The sequence below is a fragment of the Sander lucioperca genome, chromosome 14, assembly GCF_008315115.2.
Source record: "Sander lucioperca isolate FBNREF2018 chromosome 14, SLUC_FBN_1.2, whole genome shotgun sequence".
NCBI classification, from domain to species: domain Eukaryota; kingdom Metazoa; phylum Chordata; class Actinopteri; order Perciformes; family Percidae; genus Sander; species Sander lucioperca.
In genome coordinates this window covers 6,155,376-6,175,466 of record NC_050186.1, presented here as the reverse complement: position 1 = coordinate 6,175,466, position 20,091 = coordinate 6,155,376, and the positions used below count along the sequence as shown (strand labels likewise).

Here is a 20,091-nt window from a genome sequence, read left to right as displayed (position 1 = left end):
ATCTGTTCAGACAAACAGTGCTCACATTATGTTCCAGACTTTGTGATTCTCACTTAGTTAGAATCAGATTCTACATGTGGGAATGAGATAAACTACCTTTCAGCATTGTGAGAGAAAGCTAATAGAGAAGAAAATAAGACAAAAATATAAAGAATCATGCTTAAATGTAAATTTCCCATTACAATACTATGACTTTTTTTGACTTTTTTCGATATACTATACAATGACTTATTTTCGACATACAATACTATGACTTTTTTGACATACTATACTATGACTTTTCTTTACTTTTTTGACATACTATACTATGACTTTTCTTTACTTTTTTCGACATACTATACTATGGCTTTTTTTGAAATACTATGACTTTTTTGACATACTATACTATGACTTTTTTTTATCTTTTCGACATACTATACTATGACTTTTTTTTACTTTTTTCGACATACTATACTATGACTTATTTTCGACTTTTTTGACATACTATACTATAATTGTTTTCTACATATTATACTATAACTTTTTTTTACTTTTTTCGACATACTGTGCTATGACTTTTTTCGACATACTATACTATGACTTTTATTTACTTTTTTCGACATACTATACTATGACTTTTATTTACTTTTTTCAACATACTATACTATGACTTTTTTCGACATTCTATACTATGACTTTTTCATTTTTTCGTCATACTACACTATGACTTTTTCGACTTTTTTTTGACATACTATACTATGACTTTTTTTACTTTTGTCGACATACTATTCTATGACTTATTTTCGACATACTATACTATAACTTTTTTTTCAAAATACTATACTATGACTTTTTTTTCAACATACTATACTATGACTTTTTCTTTTACTTTTTTCGACATACTATACTATGACTTTTTTTGAAATACTATACTATGACGTTATTCGACATACTATGACTTTTTCGACATACTATACTTGACTTTTTTATGTTTTCGACATACTATACTATAACTTTTTTCGACTTACTATAGTATGACTTTTTTGACATACTATACTATGACTTTCTTTTACTTTTTTCGACATACTATACTATGACTTATTTTCGACATACAATACTAGGACATTTTTGACATACTATACTATGACTTTACTTTCTTCGACAACCTATACTATGACTTTTTCGACATACTATACTACGACTTTTTAATTTTTTCGACATACTATACTATGACTTATTTTCAAGATTCTATACTATGACTTTTTAATTTTTTCGACATACTATACTATGACTTTTTTTACTTTTTTCGACATACTATAATGTGACTTTTTTTTTCGACATACTATACTATGACTTTTTTCGACATACTATACTATGACTTTTTCGACTTTTTTTCGACATACTACACTTTGACTTTTTTTTCAACATACTATACTATGACTTTTTTTTTCAACATACTATACTATGACTTATTTTCGACATAAAATACTATGACTTTTTTTGAAATATGACTTTTGTCGACATACTATACTTGACTTTTTTATCTTTTTCGACATACTATACTATGACTTTTTTTTAAATATTATGACTTTTTTCGACATACCATACTATGACTTTTTTTACTTTTTATGACTTACCATTATATGACTTTTTTCAACATATATACTATGACTTTTTTCGACATACTATACTATGACTTTTTTTTACTTTTTTCGATATATTATACAATGACTTATTTTCGACATACAATACTATGACTTTTTTGACATACTATACTATGACTTTTCTTTACTTTTTTCGACATACTATACTATGACTTTTTTTGAAATACTATGACTTTTTTGAACATACTTATACTTTACTTTTTTATCTTTTCGACATACTATACTATGACTTTTTTTTACTTTTTTCGACATACTATACTATTACTTATTTTCGACTTTTTTGACATACTATACTATAATTGTTTTCGACATATAACTATAACTATAACTTTTTTTTTAAACTTTTTTCGACATACTATACTATGACTTTTATTTACTTTTTTTGACATACTATAGTATGACATTTTTCAACATACTATACTCTGACTGTTATTTACTTTTTTCGACATTCTATACTATGACTTTTTCATTTTTTCGACATACTATACTATGACTTTTTCGACTTTTTTTGACATACTATACTATGACTTTTTTTTTTCAACATACTATATTATGACTTTTTTTCAACATACTATATTATGACTTTTTGGACATACTATGACTTTTTTCTAACTTTTTTCGACATACTATACTATGATTTTTTTTTTAAATATTATGACTTTTTTCAACATACTATACTATGACTTCTTTTTATTTTTTTCGACATACTATACTATGACTTATTTTCGGCATACAATACTATGACTTTTTTGACATACTATACTATGAGTTTACTTTCTTCGACATACTATACTATGACTTTTCTTTACTTTGTTCGACATACTATACTATGATTTTTATTTACTTTTTTCAACATACTATACTATGACTTTTTTCGACATTCTATACTATGACTTTTTCATTTTTTCGACTTACTATACTAAGACTTTTTTTACTTTTTTTGACATTCTATACTATGACTTTTTCATTTTTTCGTCATACTATACTATGACTTTTTCGACTTTTTTTGACATACTATACTATGACTTTTCTTTACTTTGTTCGACATACTATACTATGATTTTTATTTACTTTTTTCAACATACTATACTATGACTTTTTTCGACATTCTATACTATGACTTTTTCATTTTTTCGACTTACTATACTAAGACTTTTTTTACTTTTTTTGACATTCTATACTATGACTTTTTCATTTTTTCAAAATACTATACTATGACTTTTTTTTCAACATACTATATTATGACTTTTTCGACATACTATGACTTTTTCTTTTACTTTTTTCGACATACTATACTATGACTTTTTTCACTTTTTCGACATACTATACTTGACTTCAATTTTTTCAACATACTATACTATGACTTTACTTTTTTCGACATACTATACTATGACTTTTTTTTACTTTTTCGATATACTATACAATGACTTATTTTCGACATACAATACTATGACTTTTTTGACATACTATACTATGACTTTTCTTTACTTTTTTCGACATACTATACTATGACTTTTTTCAACATACTATACTTTACTTTTTTATCTTTTCGACATACTATACTATGACTTTTTTTTTTAACTTTTTTCGACATACTATAGTATGACATTTTTCAACATACTATACTATGACTTTTTTCGACATACTATACTATGACTTTTATTTACTTTTTTCGACATTCTATACTATGACTTTTTTTTTCAACATACTATATTATGACTTTTTTTCAACATACTATATTATGACTTTTTTTTACTTTTGTCGACATACTATTCTATGACTTCTTTTTCAACATACTATATTATGACTTTTTCGACATACTATGACTTTTTTTTTACTTTTTTCGACATACTATACTATGATTTTTTTTTAAATATTATGACTTTTTTCAACATACTATACTATGACTTTTTTTTTCAACATACTATATTATGACTTTTTTTCAACATACTATATTATGACTTTTTTTTCAACATACTATATTATGACTTTTTCGACATACTATGACTTTTTTTTAACTTTTTTGACATACTATACTATGACTTCTTTTTATTTTTTTCGACATACTATACTATGACTTATTTTCGACATACTATACTATGACTTTTTTTGAAACACTGACTTTATTATCTTTTCGACATACTATACTATGACTTTTTTATTTTTTCGACAACTTTTTTAAAATTTATTGACATACTATACTATGACTTATTTTCGACATACAATACTATGACTTTTTTGACATACTATATTATGACTTTTCTTTATTTTTTTCGACATAGTATACTATGACTTTTTTTGAAACACTATGCCTTTATTCAACATACTATACTATGACTTTTTTATTTTTTCGACATATAACTTTTCTTAAAACTTTTTTGACATACTATACTATGACTTTTTTATCTTTTCGACATACTATACTATGACTTTTTTATTTTTTCGACATATAACTTTTTTAAAAACTTTTTTGACATACTATACTATGACTTTTTTTGACATAGTATACTGTGACTTTTTTCAACATACTATAACTCTTTTCGACATACTATACTTTGACTTTTTTTTTTACTTTTTTCGACAATACAATACTATGACTTTTTCATTTTTTCGACATACTATACTATGACTTTTTTTTTTTACTTTCTTCGATATACTATACTATGACTTTTTCATTTTTTCAACATACTATACTATGACTTTTTTGACATACTATACTATGACTTTTCTTTACTTTTTTCGACATACTATACTATGACTTTTTTTACTTTTTATGACATACCATTATATGACTTTTTTCAACATATATACTATGACTTTTTTTTACTTTTTTCGACATACTATACTATGACTTTTTTTTACTTTTTCGACATACTATACTATAACTGTTTTCGACATATTATACTGTGACTTTTTTTTTTTACTTTTTTCGACAATACAATACTATGACTTTTTTACTTTCTTCGACATACTATACTATGACCTTTTGTTTTTTTCGACATACTATACTATGACTTTTTTTTTACTTTCTTCAACATACTATACTATGACTTTTTTTTTTACTTTTTCGACATACTATACTATGACTTTTTTTTTACTTTTTCGACATACTATACTATGACTTTTCTTTACTTTTTTCGACATACTATACTATGACTTTTTTTACTTTTTATGACATACCATTATATGACTTTTTTCAACATATATACTATGACTTTTTTTTACTTTTTTCGACATACTATACTATGACTTTTTTTTTACTTTTTCGACAATACAATACTATGACTTTTATTTTTTCGACATACTATATTATGACTTTTTTTTACTTTCTTCGACATACTATACTATAACTGTTTTCGACATACTATACTATGACCTTTTCTTTTTTTCGACATACTATACTATGACTTTTTCATTTTTTCGACATACTATACTATGACTTTTTTTTACTTTTTTCGACATACTATACTATGACTTTTTTTTACTTTTTCGACAATACAATACTATGACTTTTATTTTTTCGACATACTATATTATGACTTTTTTATTTTTTCGACATACTATACTATGACTTTTTTTTTACTTTCTTCGACATACTGTACTATAACTGTTTTCGACATACTATACTATGACCTTTTCTTTTTTTCGACATACTATACTATGACTTTTTTTACTTTTTCGACATACTATACTATGACTTTTTTTACTTTTTATGACATACCATTATATGACTTTTTTCAACATATATACTATGACTTTTTTCGACATACTATACTATGACTTTACTTTTTTCGACATACTATACTATGACTTTTTTATTGTTTTGACAACTTTTTTTAAAACTTTTTTGACATACTATACTATGACTTATTTTCGACATACAATACTATGACTTTTTTCAACATACTATACTATGATTTTACTTTTTTCAACATACTATACTATGACTTTTTTTGAAATACTATACTATGACGTTATTCGACGTACTATGACTTTTTCGACATACTATACTGGACTTTTTTATGTTTTCGACATACTATACTATAACTTTACTTTTTTTGACATCCTATACTATGACTTTACTTTTTTCGACATCCTATACTATGACTTTTTTATTTTTCGACATATTATACTATGACTTTTTTCAACATACTATACTATGACTTCTTTTTATTTTTTTCGACATATTATACTATGACTTATTTTCGACATACTATACTGTGACTTTTTTTGAAATATGACTTTTTTTTGACATACTATACTATGACTTTTTACTTTTTATAACATACCATTATGACTTTTTTTCATTTTTTCGACATACTATAACTGTTTTTGACATATTATACTATGACTTATTTTTATTTTTTTCGACATAGTATACTATGACCTTTTCGACATGCTATACTATGACTTTTTCATTTTTTCGACATACTATACTATGACTTTTTTTGACTTTTTCGACATACTATACTATGACTTTACTTTTTTCGACACACTATACTATGACTTTTTTTGAAATATTATGACTTTTTTCGACATACTATACTATGACTTTTATTTACTTTTTTCGACTTACTATACTATGACTTATTTTCGACATACTATACTATGACGTTTTCATTTTTTCAACATACTATACTATGACTTTTTTTTACTTTTTTGACATACTATACTATGACTTTTCTTTACTTTTTTCGACACACTATACTATGACTTTTTTTGAAATATGACTTTTTTTGACATACTATGAATTTTTTTTACTTTTTTCGACATACTATACTTGACTTTTTAATTTTTTCGACATACTATACTGACTTTACTTTTTTCGACATACTATACTATGAATTATTTTACTTGTAGACATACTATACTATGAATTATTTTCGACATACGAAATGAGTTTTTTTGAAATACTATAGTGTGACTTATTTTTTTTTTTGACAGACTATACTATGACTTTTTCGACATTCTATACTATGATTTTTACTTTTCGATATGCTACAGACACCACAGACACTGTTGCAAACACCTGCAGTTTAATCAATTATTCATATATTTATACTTTTAGTAGCATTTAACAGCGCATTAAAACATTTACATTTTTACTTCATACAGTTCAGTGCCGTTGATTTTAAAAAAGCTCTATAAAGTGGTGACTGTTAGTTACACAATAACTCATCATACTAAATAAATATTCATACAGACATCCCAACATTCAGCCTCTGGTCCCGCCCACCATAGGTGACATCACAGTGACTCATCACCTGAGCTGCTTACAGTGAGTATGCAAACATTTCAATCAGTCAATCATAACAATATCATATTAATAATATTTGTCCAAGTTTCCTCCTGTTTTTCATATTCAGATTTTTTATCTTTATGATTTTCCTTTTTACATGATTCTATAATTTTACAGGTTTCTGATCACCTGTACAGGTACATCTCTGGCTCAGTGTACACAAGAAACCAGCAGGACATGCAGCAGGTCAGTTATATTTCTCCCGAGTAGTAGGGCCCGTGGGGGAAAGTGACCTGACATTGAGAACAAAGTTTACATACATACGTTTTAAATACTGCGTAGATAATCTTAATATTCTGGAATTGTAAATTATTACTACTTCTTGGGAATGTTTCAGTTGTTTTCCCAGGCTTTTTTTAATGATAAATAACTTTAGATTTTAACCACAAAACCGCAGCTAATACATGTATTTTCTATAGTTACACTTGTGTTTATAATAATACTGATACTTCATAAATCAGATTTCTCAACTCAAAATAAAATAAGCTTCCGAAATCTTGTGTTCTCCATAAATAAAAGTCAATTAGACTTATTTATTTATTGTATGTTTTTTGTACTAATGACCCACTGCATGCCTCGGAGACCTGGATCAGATCCAGGCCACACTATATAACCAGGATATGATGTTTATTTGTGCAAACATGAACAGGATAATAGAAATGATATACAAGTGTGCATGTAACCCCTGATGATCTGTTCTTCATGTTGATTTGTCACCCCCATCAGGTCTTGTCTTGAACTTCCTGTGTGGAGACGCAGTCCGACCAGGTAAGTTTACAGTCTGTGAGTTTTGGTCCTAGAGGTTCACACAGTGGAGGGTTTCATCAGAGCCTGATCCCCAAACAGCTGCTTGAAGTGAACGACGTGCTCCTCACAGTGCTCTCCTGAAGAAGAGGGAGAAGACAGTCAGTGGATTTCACTTTAACCCTTGTGTTGTCTTCCGGTTGACCATGCACTTGTTGTCCTTCTGGGTCAAAATTAACACTTTTTTAAAAATATATTTTTAACTAGAGGTGTGAATCTTCACTGATCTCCCGATTTGATTACGATTATCATGTCAGGATGCATCACGATGTGTCAAATACATTTTTACTATTAAAGCCATATAGGATATTTAATTCATAGCTTTTCAAGCTTCAAAAACCAAACATTCTGCAGTGCTCTAATACTAAATAAATTGGATACATAAAACTACAGCACTGAGCACATGGCACTTCCTGAATGTGCAAAACATACCAGAATATGTAAACAGAAAGGTTGTTAGGCATGCATTAAATTGTGAACAGAAATAATCGATTATGGCCCGGCCGATTATCGATGCAGCATCGTCCATGTCCACGATTCGATGCATCGATTATTTGATTAATTTCAACCCCTCTATTTTTAACACGTTTTCTGACGTTTTTGTCCCTTTTTTAAAGCACTTTTTTCAATGTTTTTGTCACTTCTTACGATGTTTTCGATGCTATTTTTCACTAACACCAACTTATTACCACTAGTTTTACACTTATTTTTTGAATACATGATCAATACATTTCATTTATAGGAAATTATACCTAACTTTGAAATGATGAATTATTTTGACTAGAGATGGCCCGATACCATTTTTTACTTCTGGATACCGATTCTGATACCTGAACTTGTGTATCGGCCGATACCAGTGTGTCATATATTTTATTATGTTTTAACAACTGTATACTACTATCTCTGTATGATGATATGATGTATAACAGCTGTATACTACTATCTCTGTATGATGATATGATGTATAACAGCTGTATACTACTATCTCTGTATGATGATATGATGTATAACAGCTGTATACTACTATCTCTGTATGATGATATGATGTATAACAGCTGTATACTACTATCTCTGTATGATGATATGATGTATAACAGCTGTATACTACTATCTCTGTATGATGATATGATGTATAACAGCTGTATACTACTATCTCTGTATGATGATATGATGTATAACAGCTGTATACTACTATCTCTGTATGATGATATGATGTATAACAGCTGTATACTACTATCTCTGTATGATGATATGATGTATAACAGCTGTATACTACTATCTCTGTATGATGATATGATGTATAACAGCTGTATACTACTATCTCTGTATGATGATATGATGTATAACAGCTGTATACTACTATCTCTGTATGATGATATGATGTATAACAGCTGTATACTACTATCTCTGTATGATGATATGATGTATAACAGCTGTATACTACTATCTCTGTATGATGATATGATGTATAACAGCTGTATACTACTATCTCTGTATGGATGTGATATGATTTCTATCTTTGTTGTTGGTCTGGCTCAGGTTAAACTCTTTGTGAAACATGAACAATGAACGCCACAGAACTTTTTGTTATTCTCCAGTTTGACAGTCAGTTATAACAGAAAAAGAACAGAAATAAACTACTTTAACGTAGATTTTCTTTAGGGCTTTATTACGTGGTATCGGATCAGTGCATTAACTCCAGTACTTCCTGATACAGATACCAGCGTTTTAGGCGGTATCGGAGCTGATACTGATACTGGTATCGGTATCGGAACATCTCTAATTTTGACTAATATTAGAGGAACCTATGTTGATGGATAATCTCAAAGTTTAGTTAGGTTTTAAATCCATTTCAATTTTTTCAAATGCTATTAAATTGAATACCCAAAATTCAATGAAAGTAGTGATCAAGTACTTGCAATTGTACTTAACGTTTTGGGTAATTTGGTTAAAAAAGAAACCCATATTTCTGATATAGGAGTTTTGAGAACGGGTCAAATTTGACCCGAGGACAACACAAGGGTTAAAAAAAGATGTCAGTTCTTAAATTCTCCCGTGTGTTTTCTCTCACCGGGGTTGAAGCTGGGACTCCCTCTCAGCCGCTGGTTTCTCTGCTGGAACGACCTGAACACGGTGTAGAACAACATCTGGTCTCCGGTCTGCCGCGCTGCGTCCAAAAACTTCCTGGATGACACGTTGTCATGGCCACCTGCGCCCAATGAAACTTTAGGGTTAGTCAATTATCGAAACAGCAGAGATAGTGTGTCGAAAAAAAGTCAGAAGTCATAGTATAGTAGTAGGATGGACGATTAATCGGAAATTTATCGACATTGAAATTCTGAAGCTGTTAGCGACGCATTTATCCCACGACAATAATTTTGATAATTTTTAAACTAAAATGTGACTTTTCTCACAAGACATTTTCATTTCAATAAATAGCCATAATAGTTCTCGCTTTGTGTCTGTTTCCTTCAATTATTTTAAAATCACAAAAATAAGCACTTTTGATTATTATATATTTCACCTTCAATATTTGAGCCTATTTTGGACAATGAGTACAAAAAAAAATCGTTCATTCATCGTTATCGAGGTAAAATGTACAATTAATCGTGATTTTGATTTTAGGTCATATCATGCAGCCCTATACATACAGCATGTTGGAAAAAGTCTTAGTTTATGTTTGTATTGTAATTTACAGTAAGAATAACAATTCAGTTCAAATTAACCGATGCAGCTAAAGGCAGCTACACACCAGCCGATAATCGGCCGTTGGACCGTCTGGCGAGGTCGGTGACTCGAGTCTGGTCGGTGTGTCCCGTGCCGTCGTCCGTTGGAGGAGCCGTCGGCCTTCATTTTGGCCGACCTGACATGCTCAGTCAGAGACAGGGCAGTCGGGACTCACCCGGAAATGGCGAGCGGGATGAGCGTGACTATGAGTCTCTCAAAATCTGAGGAAAATCTTTTAAACTGACTTTGTTGATCTGAAATGAAGACAGATTCAGCAACTGCACGGCCTATTTCTCTCTTCAAATGTTTTCAGAAACATGTTTCGGTGAACTATTTTAGTACAATATAGAGCTTAGATCGGCCCAAAAAATCAAGCCCGAACCTACCCGAGCCAATTTTTTAATACGTGGGCCGTTATAACTGACGTTCTCAACTACAATTCAGAGTTGTTTGAACTACAGAAATCTGTTTAGAATAATACAACAAGGACGAAGCTGTAAACTGCTGTTAGTTTAGAATGGAACGGATCGCAAATGGATCTGAATGAAGAAACGTAAAAAAAAAAAAAAGAAACAATGATGAACAACATATTGTTGTCACTGCCCACGACTTGTTTAAACTGCTTCCATACCTCCGACTTTCCTCCACACTTGCTCAAAGGTAATTCTCCTGTTTTTCTTTTTTTCTTTACATCTTCAAGCTCCCGGTGTGATGCGTGCGAGAGGAGGAGACTCCGCGCATGAAGTGCTGCATTTTGTAACTGCAGCCTAACTTTTGTACACATTTGTTACTTTTATATAGCCTATATATATATATATATATATATATTTATAATATTTCTGATTATGGCATAGCTTTCTCCCCACCCAAATAGGATAATAAGGTAATGGACAAAAAAAAAATTAAAAATTGCTTGATCAAGGGTCCGGCCCGGCCCGAGGATGTGGCGGAAAATAACAGCCCGAGCCCGACCCGAGGTCCGGTCGGGCTCGGGCTTGGGCCGAGAATCTAAACTCTAGTACAATATGAGATCGTAATCTGAATGAGTCGCCATTAATGGCCGGTTGAAAAATCCGGAAGCAGCAGCCAGACCCATGTGACACGTTCGTCCAATCAGCTGCTGGTTTTCATTTTTTGGGTGACAATACAGATTAGAGCCGCCTGCTGTTAAGGAGACGTATTACGTCTCGTCTCTTCGGTGTGTTCTGAAGAACTTTTTAGACCAACTCGGGGAGACCGATCAGTCCGACTGACTTTTCTGCCGACGGTCGGCCGTCTGGTTGGTGTGTAATGGCCTTAAAAGACGTCTGCTTTGAGAGATTGTATCCTGGTGGATAAATTAAACATGGACATACCGACACTGCGGATGAATCTGAGCGCGCCCAGAACCTGCTGCTTCGACAGCAGAACCTCGACGATCTCATCGTTGGCTGTGGACAGACGCTAAAAACACAAAATAAATTAAAAATAATGACACTTTTAAGACGTCTGCCATCATTTCAAGCCAGTGTGTGTTTGTTTGATACCTTCAACATGTCCAGGGACAGCTGGTGTGCAGGAGGGTACGTACTCTCCAGAGACAGAAGCAAACAAGCCTTGAACAAAAAGAAAGAATTATTTAAACAAAATGTTGAAACAGTTTACATTATCCTCATCATTTTCTCTGTTAAACCATACTTTGGAAAATGTTTTTGACACGGACACCAAATATCTGTTGATAATTTTATTTTTTTTTTATTTCTAGCTAAAAAAATTATTTTACTGAGGGGTTCTGCCCCGCAAGTCCCAACGGTCGGTATGTGGTTGTCACAGATATCGTCTCTTCTCCCTTACGACCTCAATCATAAGTCCGACAGATTCCAGAGACTTTGAAGACCACTTCATTCCTTCCTGCAGAAACTCTGACTTCACTGTGTTTGGTTTAATCTGTATGTACTTAGCTATTCATTTTTTGTACAGTACTAGTTATTTTATATATACATATATATATATAGTAGTGCTGTCAAACGATTAAAATATTTAATCGCGATTAATCGCATTAATGTCATAGTTAACTCGCAATTAATCGCACATTTTTATCTATTCTAAATGTCCCTAGATTTCTTTTTGTCCCATTATTTTTTCTCATTTTAATGCTCTTATCAACATGGAAAAGTGGATCGGCCTGGCTTTGACGAGGGGGCGGAGAATTCGCATCAGCTGTATACTTGGCCATCAGCTGTATACTTGGCCATCAGCTGTGCGCTTGGCCATCAGCTGTATACTTGGCCATCAGCTGTATACTTGGCCATCAGCTGTATACTTGGCCATCAGCTGTATACTTGGCCATCAGCTGTGTGCTTGGCCATCAGCTGTGCGCTTGGCCATCAGCTGTGCGCTTGGCCATCAGCTGTATGCTTGGCCATCAGCTGTGTGCTTGGCCATCAGCTGTGCGCTTGGCCATCAGCTGTATACTTGGCCATCAGCTGTGTGCTTGGCCATCAGCTGTGCGCTTGGCCATCAGCTGTGTGCTGGCCATCAGCTGTGCGCTTGGCCATCAGCTGTATACTTGGCCATCAGCTGTGTGGCCATCAGCTGTGCGCTTGGCCATCAGCTGTGTGCTTGGCCATCAAGTGGTATTTCAGACTGAATACCAGCTGAGATCAGTTGCATTGTTTTTTTAACCAGGGCAGCAGTTTTCAGATTACATTATGTGCTTACATAATTGCAAAAAGGTTCTCCAATGTTTTCTCAGTTAGCCTTTTAAAATGATATCAGATTAGTAAACAGAATGGGCCTCTGGACCATTGGATGAATGGTTGCTGATAATGGCCAATGTAGTTGAAATTAGTTTGAAGACAATGCAGTGTCTGCTGTTCGTTTTGGGTGGAGATATATATATATATATATATATATATATATATATATATAAAAATAAAAATAAAAAGAAGTTGACTAAAAGGGGAAAAAGAATTGGCTGGTGTTTTTCTGCGTGGAAAAGGCCACTGGAACTTTTGGGACTGGACTATAATCTGGACTTTAATATGTTGGAGCACTACTGTTTGTTTGTACATTTGTCCTTAAAAAAATGTAATAAACAGAATTAAAAAAAGGAAGAAATTGGGCTCTGTCTGGACACCAAGGGTTTCTGTTTGAACTCACCAGTGGTTTGGAGTCGCTGAGGACGTGATACTGCAGGAACTGGTGCAGCATGTAGAAGAGGTTGTGCTGCACCAACGTCTTTATCACCAACTCATACAGGTAATGCTGAAACACACAAACGCTACAGTTAGAACACAAGCAGGTGGAAATGTAAAGTTTGTCGTGTTTTTTCATCTACATTTCATGTAAAACTGTAACAGACTGATATAAAGAGAATCCTGCTTTATTTTTTTTATAATTATTTTTATTATTTCCATCAAGAAGTAATACATATACCAGCATACTGTGTAATTTCATACTCCAACCAGAGTACAACTCCTACTAGTAACAGTTTTCCTCTACTCCACATGATCTTAAACCATACTCATGCATGCTCATACTTTTACATACAGTTTTTTTTTTTTAATTAATTCATTTTAGGCCTTTGTTTGACAAGTCTAAGCTGTTTAGACTTGAAAGGGGAGAGAGAGAGAGGGAATGACATGCAGCAAAGGGTTGCAGGCTGGAATTGAACCCACGACCGCTGCGGCGAGGACCGAGCCTCTGTATATGGGGCGCACGCTCTACCAGGTGAGCTACCCAGGCGCCCCCTCCCCACACAGTTTGACACACAAACCCAACCACCTACACACACACACACACACACTTGGTTTCCAGCTCTCAGTCACCATACCTATTAAGTCATTAAGTTTACAAGGCTTCATATATGTCCTGCCACACCTTGTTGAATTGTTGCCTTGTCTTCAAACATTGATTTTTCTATACTTAAATAATATTTCATTAGAATCCTGCTTTAAAATCAAAAAGAAAAGATCTTCGATGTGAACAGTGAGGCGTCACTCTGCTCGGTTTTACCTGCACGGTGATCTGGAACTGGTTCAGAGAGCGGATATACTCCATCAGCACGGCGATGATGAACTTATGGGAGACGCCCTGCAGAACACACACACACACACACACACACACACACACACACACACTAAATGTATATCTTTTATGTTATCTTGTTTCTATCCTTTATTAAATTCTCTGAAAAGCAAATTGGTTTAACCTGTCACCTGTATTTTAAAGTTCTTTCTCATCCTAATGTTATTATTTTTAACCCTTGTCTTCCTGTCAACCATGAACTTGTTTTCCTTCCGGGGACAAAATTGAAAATTAACTTTTTTTGGCGCTTTTTCTGACATTTTTGTCCCTAAACCTAATTTCACCCTTGTGTTGTCTTCCCTTCAACCTTGCAAAACCTGTTTTTTGTTTTTGCTTTTTCCAACATTTAAAATTTTTCTTCTACACATTTTCAGCGCTTATTTCTACGTCCCATATTTTCTGATATAAAACAAAAATTTAAAAACGGGTCAATGTGACCCGAAGTCAACACAAGGATGACATTATACCAAATTTTTTAGTTTACAAAAAAGCAGATATTTTCTGCCGATGCCTCACTCTGTAGCTAAAACAGAGAGCTCAACACACAGGGTGAAAAGAGGAGCTGCAGCAATGTGCAGTACAACAACAATATGGTGTTTTTTGAATATTATACCATGTAAACCGATTCTGATATAACCTCTAAATACAATTATGAACCTGAAAATGAGCATAATATGAGGACTTTAACAAGCAAAACAATTTTCTTCCAGTCATTTAGCTTCATAAGTCGAGTTTCTGTGTGTGTGTGTGTGTGTGTGTGTGTGTGTGTGTGGGAGTGTGTTTGAATATGTACCTTCCTCTCTGTGAAGGATGACAGGACGTGTGTGTACATGTCTGATTGGTCGATGACCGCCTGCGTTCTGACTGGACGTTTCTGTGCTGCGCTGCCTCGACTCGGACCGGACTCCATCGCCTACAAACACAAAACACCTTGAATAAAACATACAAACGTCTGTGTAGACGTGGCTGTGAGTGCAGGGCAGTCGTACGGAGGGTCTTGTTCAGAAGCGTTTAATAAACTCACCGCAGTGTAGGTCTGCTCTGCCTCCAGGTATTCTTTATACACCTGGTTCAGTTTGTCAAAGACGGTCGCCACAACAGGAAGACTTCCCTTCTCCCCGCTCTCCAGAACTGAGGGAAAAAGACAGAACATTTTAGTGTAATTGCAACATATTACGCAGTTTAGTGTAGGAGCACCAGGGATTGTATCGTCTTTGTTATTACTGCTTAAAATTGACTCCTCATTTGTGTCATTTGTGCAATACGTAAACTATTAGGGTTGTGCAATATGTTAGTTGTGCAATATGTCATTGTGCAAGGGCTGTGCTACACTTATTGGGGAGAATTGTTCATTCAAAAATTGCCAATGAAAGGAGGAGTTCATGTTCTTACTATATAGGTACCTGTCTAATGTATATGAGAGTATTACTATATAGGTACCTGTCTAATGTATATGAGAGTATTACTATATAGGTACCTGTCTAATGTATATGAGAGTATTACTATATAGGTACCTGTCTAGTGTATATGAGAGTATTACTATATAGGTACCTGTCTAGTGTATATGAGAGTATTACTATATAGGTACCTGTCTAATGTATATGAGAGTATTACTATATAGGTACCTGTCTAATGTATATGAGAGTATTACTATATAGGTACCTGTCTAGTGTATATGAGAGTATTACTATATAGGTACCTGTCTAATGTATATGAGAGTATTACTATATAGGTACCTGTCTAGTGTATATGAGAGTATTACTATATAGGTACCTGTCTAATGTATATGAGAGTATTACTATATAGGTACCTGTCTAGTGTATATGAGAGTATTACTATATAGGTACCTGTCTAGTGTATATGAGAGTATTACTATATAGGTACCTGTCTAATGTATATGAGAGTATTACTATATAGGTACCTGTCTAGTGTATATGAGAGTATTACTATATAGGTACCTGTCTAGTGTATATGAGAGTATTACTATATAGGTACCTGTCTAATGTATATGAGAGTATTACTATATAGGTACCTGTCTAGTGTATATGAGAGTATTACTATATAGGTACCTGTCTAATGTATATGAGAGTATTACTATATAGGTACCTGTCTAATGTATATGAGAGTATTACTATATAGGTACCTGTCTAATGTATATGGGAGCATGTTTTGTGTTGTGTGAGTGTATCTGTTGAGAGATGCTTATTTTCTGTATTTTGTGTTGTCTTTGTAAAGCTGCGGAACGGACAGAGTCCAAAACTAATTTCACTTCGGGGACAGTTAAGTATATCTTATGTACAATTTTTCACTTTGTGTTGCTTTAAGCTGTTTTTAGACCAAATTTCAGTTATATTTCTAACCCTGAATTCTGTAGAATCCTGAAGCAGAGTTTCTAAACATCTAGGACATACAACACATTTTTAAAATTAGTTTTCCCCATCCCCACGATCAAATATACAATCGGACTCATCTTAACTACATTTTGAGACAATTAACATCATTTCATTTCGAATGAATGAATCTAAATAACATCACAACAGGGCTGAACGATTTTTGAAAATAATCTAATTGCGATTTTTTTCCCCAAATATTGCGATTGCGATTCGATATTCGATTATTTTTTTAAGCTCTTTGTCTTCTGTATTATTCAACAAAGACAAACAATACATCATTTTATAGTATGAACAACACACAAGACACAAGACACACTAGACAGTTAAATAAGTAAAAATATAGTATATAGTATATATATATATACACACACACGTATTTTTTTACAGTGTACAGGGAGGAGCTGCCTCCAGCCCCTCCCCCTCGTGAAGTTGCGTGCCGTGTGCATGACACAGAACGTTGCACTTGTTCAGAGAGGCTATCGTTACGTTAGCATGTTGCTGGTGTACTTGTTCAGAGAGGCTATCGTTACGTTAGCTAGTTGCTGGTGTTCTTGCCGTGGGATTAACTGTACTAATAAAACTGTTGAAACACCGCGGCCACGCTGCTGTGAAAGCTCCCCGAACGTTATTTATCAGAGTCTGGTTGTTACCCCTCTCAGTGGCAGCTCCTCCACTCATATCTTTATAACGGAGCTAACCGCTAACCGGAGCTAACCGCTAATCAGAGCTAATTGTTGCTAACCGAGCCTTCAGTTCTGTGTGCCTGTATCCATTAACTGCATGTATAGACTCAAGCCCGAATAAAACCCTTCATTTTATTAAAATGGCTGTAAAAGTTTTAAACTACAACTCAGAGTTGTTTGAATGACAGAAATCAGCTCAAGGTACGGCGTAGCGTTAGCGTGCTAAATTCATGCTTTCTCTGCGGAGTGCAGACTGATTTGCTCCCGCGAGTCATGTGACCAAATCGCAGACTTTGCGATTAGGAAATCGCGTTTTAACATATCGCGATATTATCGCAAATGCAATTAATCGTTCAGCCCTACATCACAAACCTGCAGACTGACATGTTCTGTGAGCAGTTTGCTAAAATTAAGACATTTTTTTAAATCAGACACACAGGACAACATCTGCAGCGCCTAGAGCTGTTTCGGATGTCAGCTTGTTAAATGTGAATATGTTCTAGTTTCTTCTCTCCTCTCTGACAGGAAACTGAATATCTTTGAGTTGTGGACAGAACAAGACATTTGAGACCAAACAACTAATCCATTAATCCAGAAACTAATCCACAGATTAAATCGACAATGAAAATAATCGTTAGTTTCAGCCCCAAAAGACAGACAGACGTACTCTGTGAGCAGACAGACAGGATGACCATCTTGCAGTCTCTCCGTCGTAACAGGAAGTCCATCAGTTTGCCCTTGTCCTGCAGCAGGATGACAGCCGGAGGCAACTTCACCTGCAAGTACCACAGGTAACCTGACACACAGGGAGAGACACATTTTAAGTTATAAATAGGGCTGTCAAAAGATTAATTTTTTCTTAATCACGATTAATTGCTGAAGTTCTAGAGTTAATCGCGATTAATCGCATGTTTTATCACATGATTAAAATTCTATTATTTTGCATTTCAGAACTGTTTTTAAGTCCATATTAACAATGGAAAGCCATTCTTACCAGTGTATCTTTATTGGGAATCAAATGAATGCAAAGAAAGTAACTTTATGAACTGACTTTAAGATTTGTATTTGTTTATTATTTATTTACTGTAAACAAAAGAAAAATGTGTGAATCTGTCATTATTGCACAATTCAGTACTACACCGTAGTACGTCTTTAAGACCCGAGTCCTCTATGATGCTGACAGGTCTGCAGTTAAGTGCAGTTAGTTGCCACCCGTTTCGCAAGAGCTGTAGTAATTTTTTTGGATTTGGTTTCATCCACAGGTCGGCAACTAGCACTCTCCAAAATAGTGCTTTACCTGAGCCTGCTAGCATCAACCTGAGTCACGTTAACTGTACTACTATGCTTAGCTCGTAGGTGGTAGCTCCAGCTTGACGTGCTTCGGTGATATTTTAATTCGGCTTTACACAACGAGCATATGGCTTTCGACTTGTCTACTGAGCTGTCCGGGAGTTTCGGAAAACACATCTGTTTTTGGACACCAGCTGGAAATCTTCCCATCTTTTACACTTCTGCTACTTTGTCATAAATTGGTTTATTCAAACAACAAGATACATTTGTACGTCCTTTCCTTATCATGAGAACCAACTCAAAATGACATAAGTTGAAGGAAAAGATGAAAAATTAAAGTCCGTTGAGTGTGCAGCGTTTCTCCGAGGTTGACTGCTTTAGCCTGGCGGGTGGGTCGGGGCTTTCGCCCCACCAAATTCTGTTCTCGTTTAACCCTTTTTCACAAGTTTCTTCATATATTTATCAGTTACTTTTCGCAATCTACATGAACCACTTTTTACATCGGCATTAATTGGATCCACTGCACAGCACTGATTAAATAAAAAAACGTCACTTTTAAAGTTGGTTCGCGTGTTACTCTCCTTATTTTCATCCAAGTAATGTAGCATTTTAAAGGCTATTGTTTTAAACGGCGCACGGCACAGTGCTCACTCTACATTAAAGGTGCAGTACCGTATTTTCCGGACTATAAGTCGCTCCGGAGTATAAGTCGCATCAGTCAAAAAATGCGTCATGAAGAGGAAAAAAACATATAAGTCGCACTGGACTATAAGTCGCATTTATTTAGTAATTTATTTCACTAAATCCAAGACCAAGAACAGACATTTAATCTGGAAAGGTAAGTTATTCAACTACACAACAGCACACAGAACAAGGGGCTGAATACGGTAGGTGTCCGGTATGTTAACGTAACACATTAACAGTTATTCAACTACACAGTAGCACACAGAACAACTACCAGGGCGTGGAGACGTAACTGCACCGTTGACGAGCCTCTCCCAGCAGGACGCTGTTCAAGCACCCATCTGTGGACTCGTTCCTCCAGCTCTGGCCATCTTGCTTTCAGCCCGCGATTAGCCGATTAGCCGATTAGCTTTCTTTGTTGTCTTCATTGCAGTAAGAGTCACCTTTTCGCCAGTCCCTCGCCAGTTTCTCTCTCACTCCAAACTTTCTTTGTGCTGCTC

The 20,091-nt window shown here is 33.9% G+C and overlaps 1 protein-coding gene across 1 annotated transcript in view; it reads right to left on the bottom strand.

The window, feature by feature from the left end:
• Positions 1-7,001: 7,001 nt before the first annotated feature.
• rmc1 (regulator of MON1-CCZ1) overlaps positions 7,002-20,091 on the bottom strand; it is a 27,513-nt gene continuing 14,423 nt past the window's right edge. The window contains exons 13-21 of the mRNA XM_031285291.2: positions 18,285-18,413; positions 15,566-15,672; positions 15,335-15,454; positions 14,470-14,547; positions 13,615-13,719; positions 12,000-12,068; positions 11,829-11,916; positions 9,818-9,955; positions 7,002-7,826 (exon numbers count right to left, since the gene is read on the bottom strand). Coding sequence (XP_031141151.1) covers positions 7,747-7,826; positions 9,818-9,955; positions 11,829-11,916; positions 12,000-12,068; positions 13,615-13,719; positions 14,470-14,547; positions 15,335-15,454; positions 15,566-15,672; positions 18,285-18,413 — 914 coding nt within the window. The 3' untranslated portion in view covers positions 7,002-7,746. The remainder of the gene's footprint in view (positions 7,827-9,817; positions 9,956-11,828; positions 11,917-11,999; positions 12,069-13,614; positions 13,720-14,469; positions 14,548-15,334; positions 15,455-15,565; positions 15,673-18,284; positions 18,414-20,091) is intronic.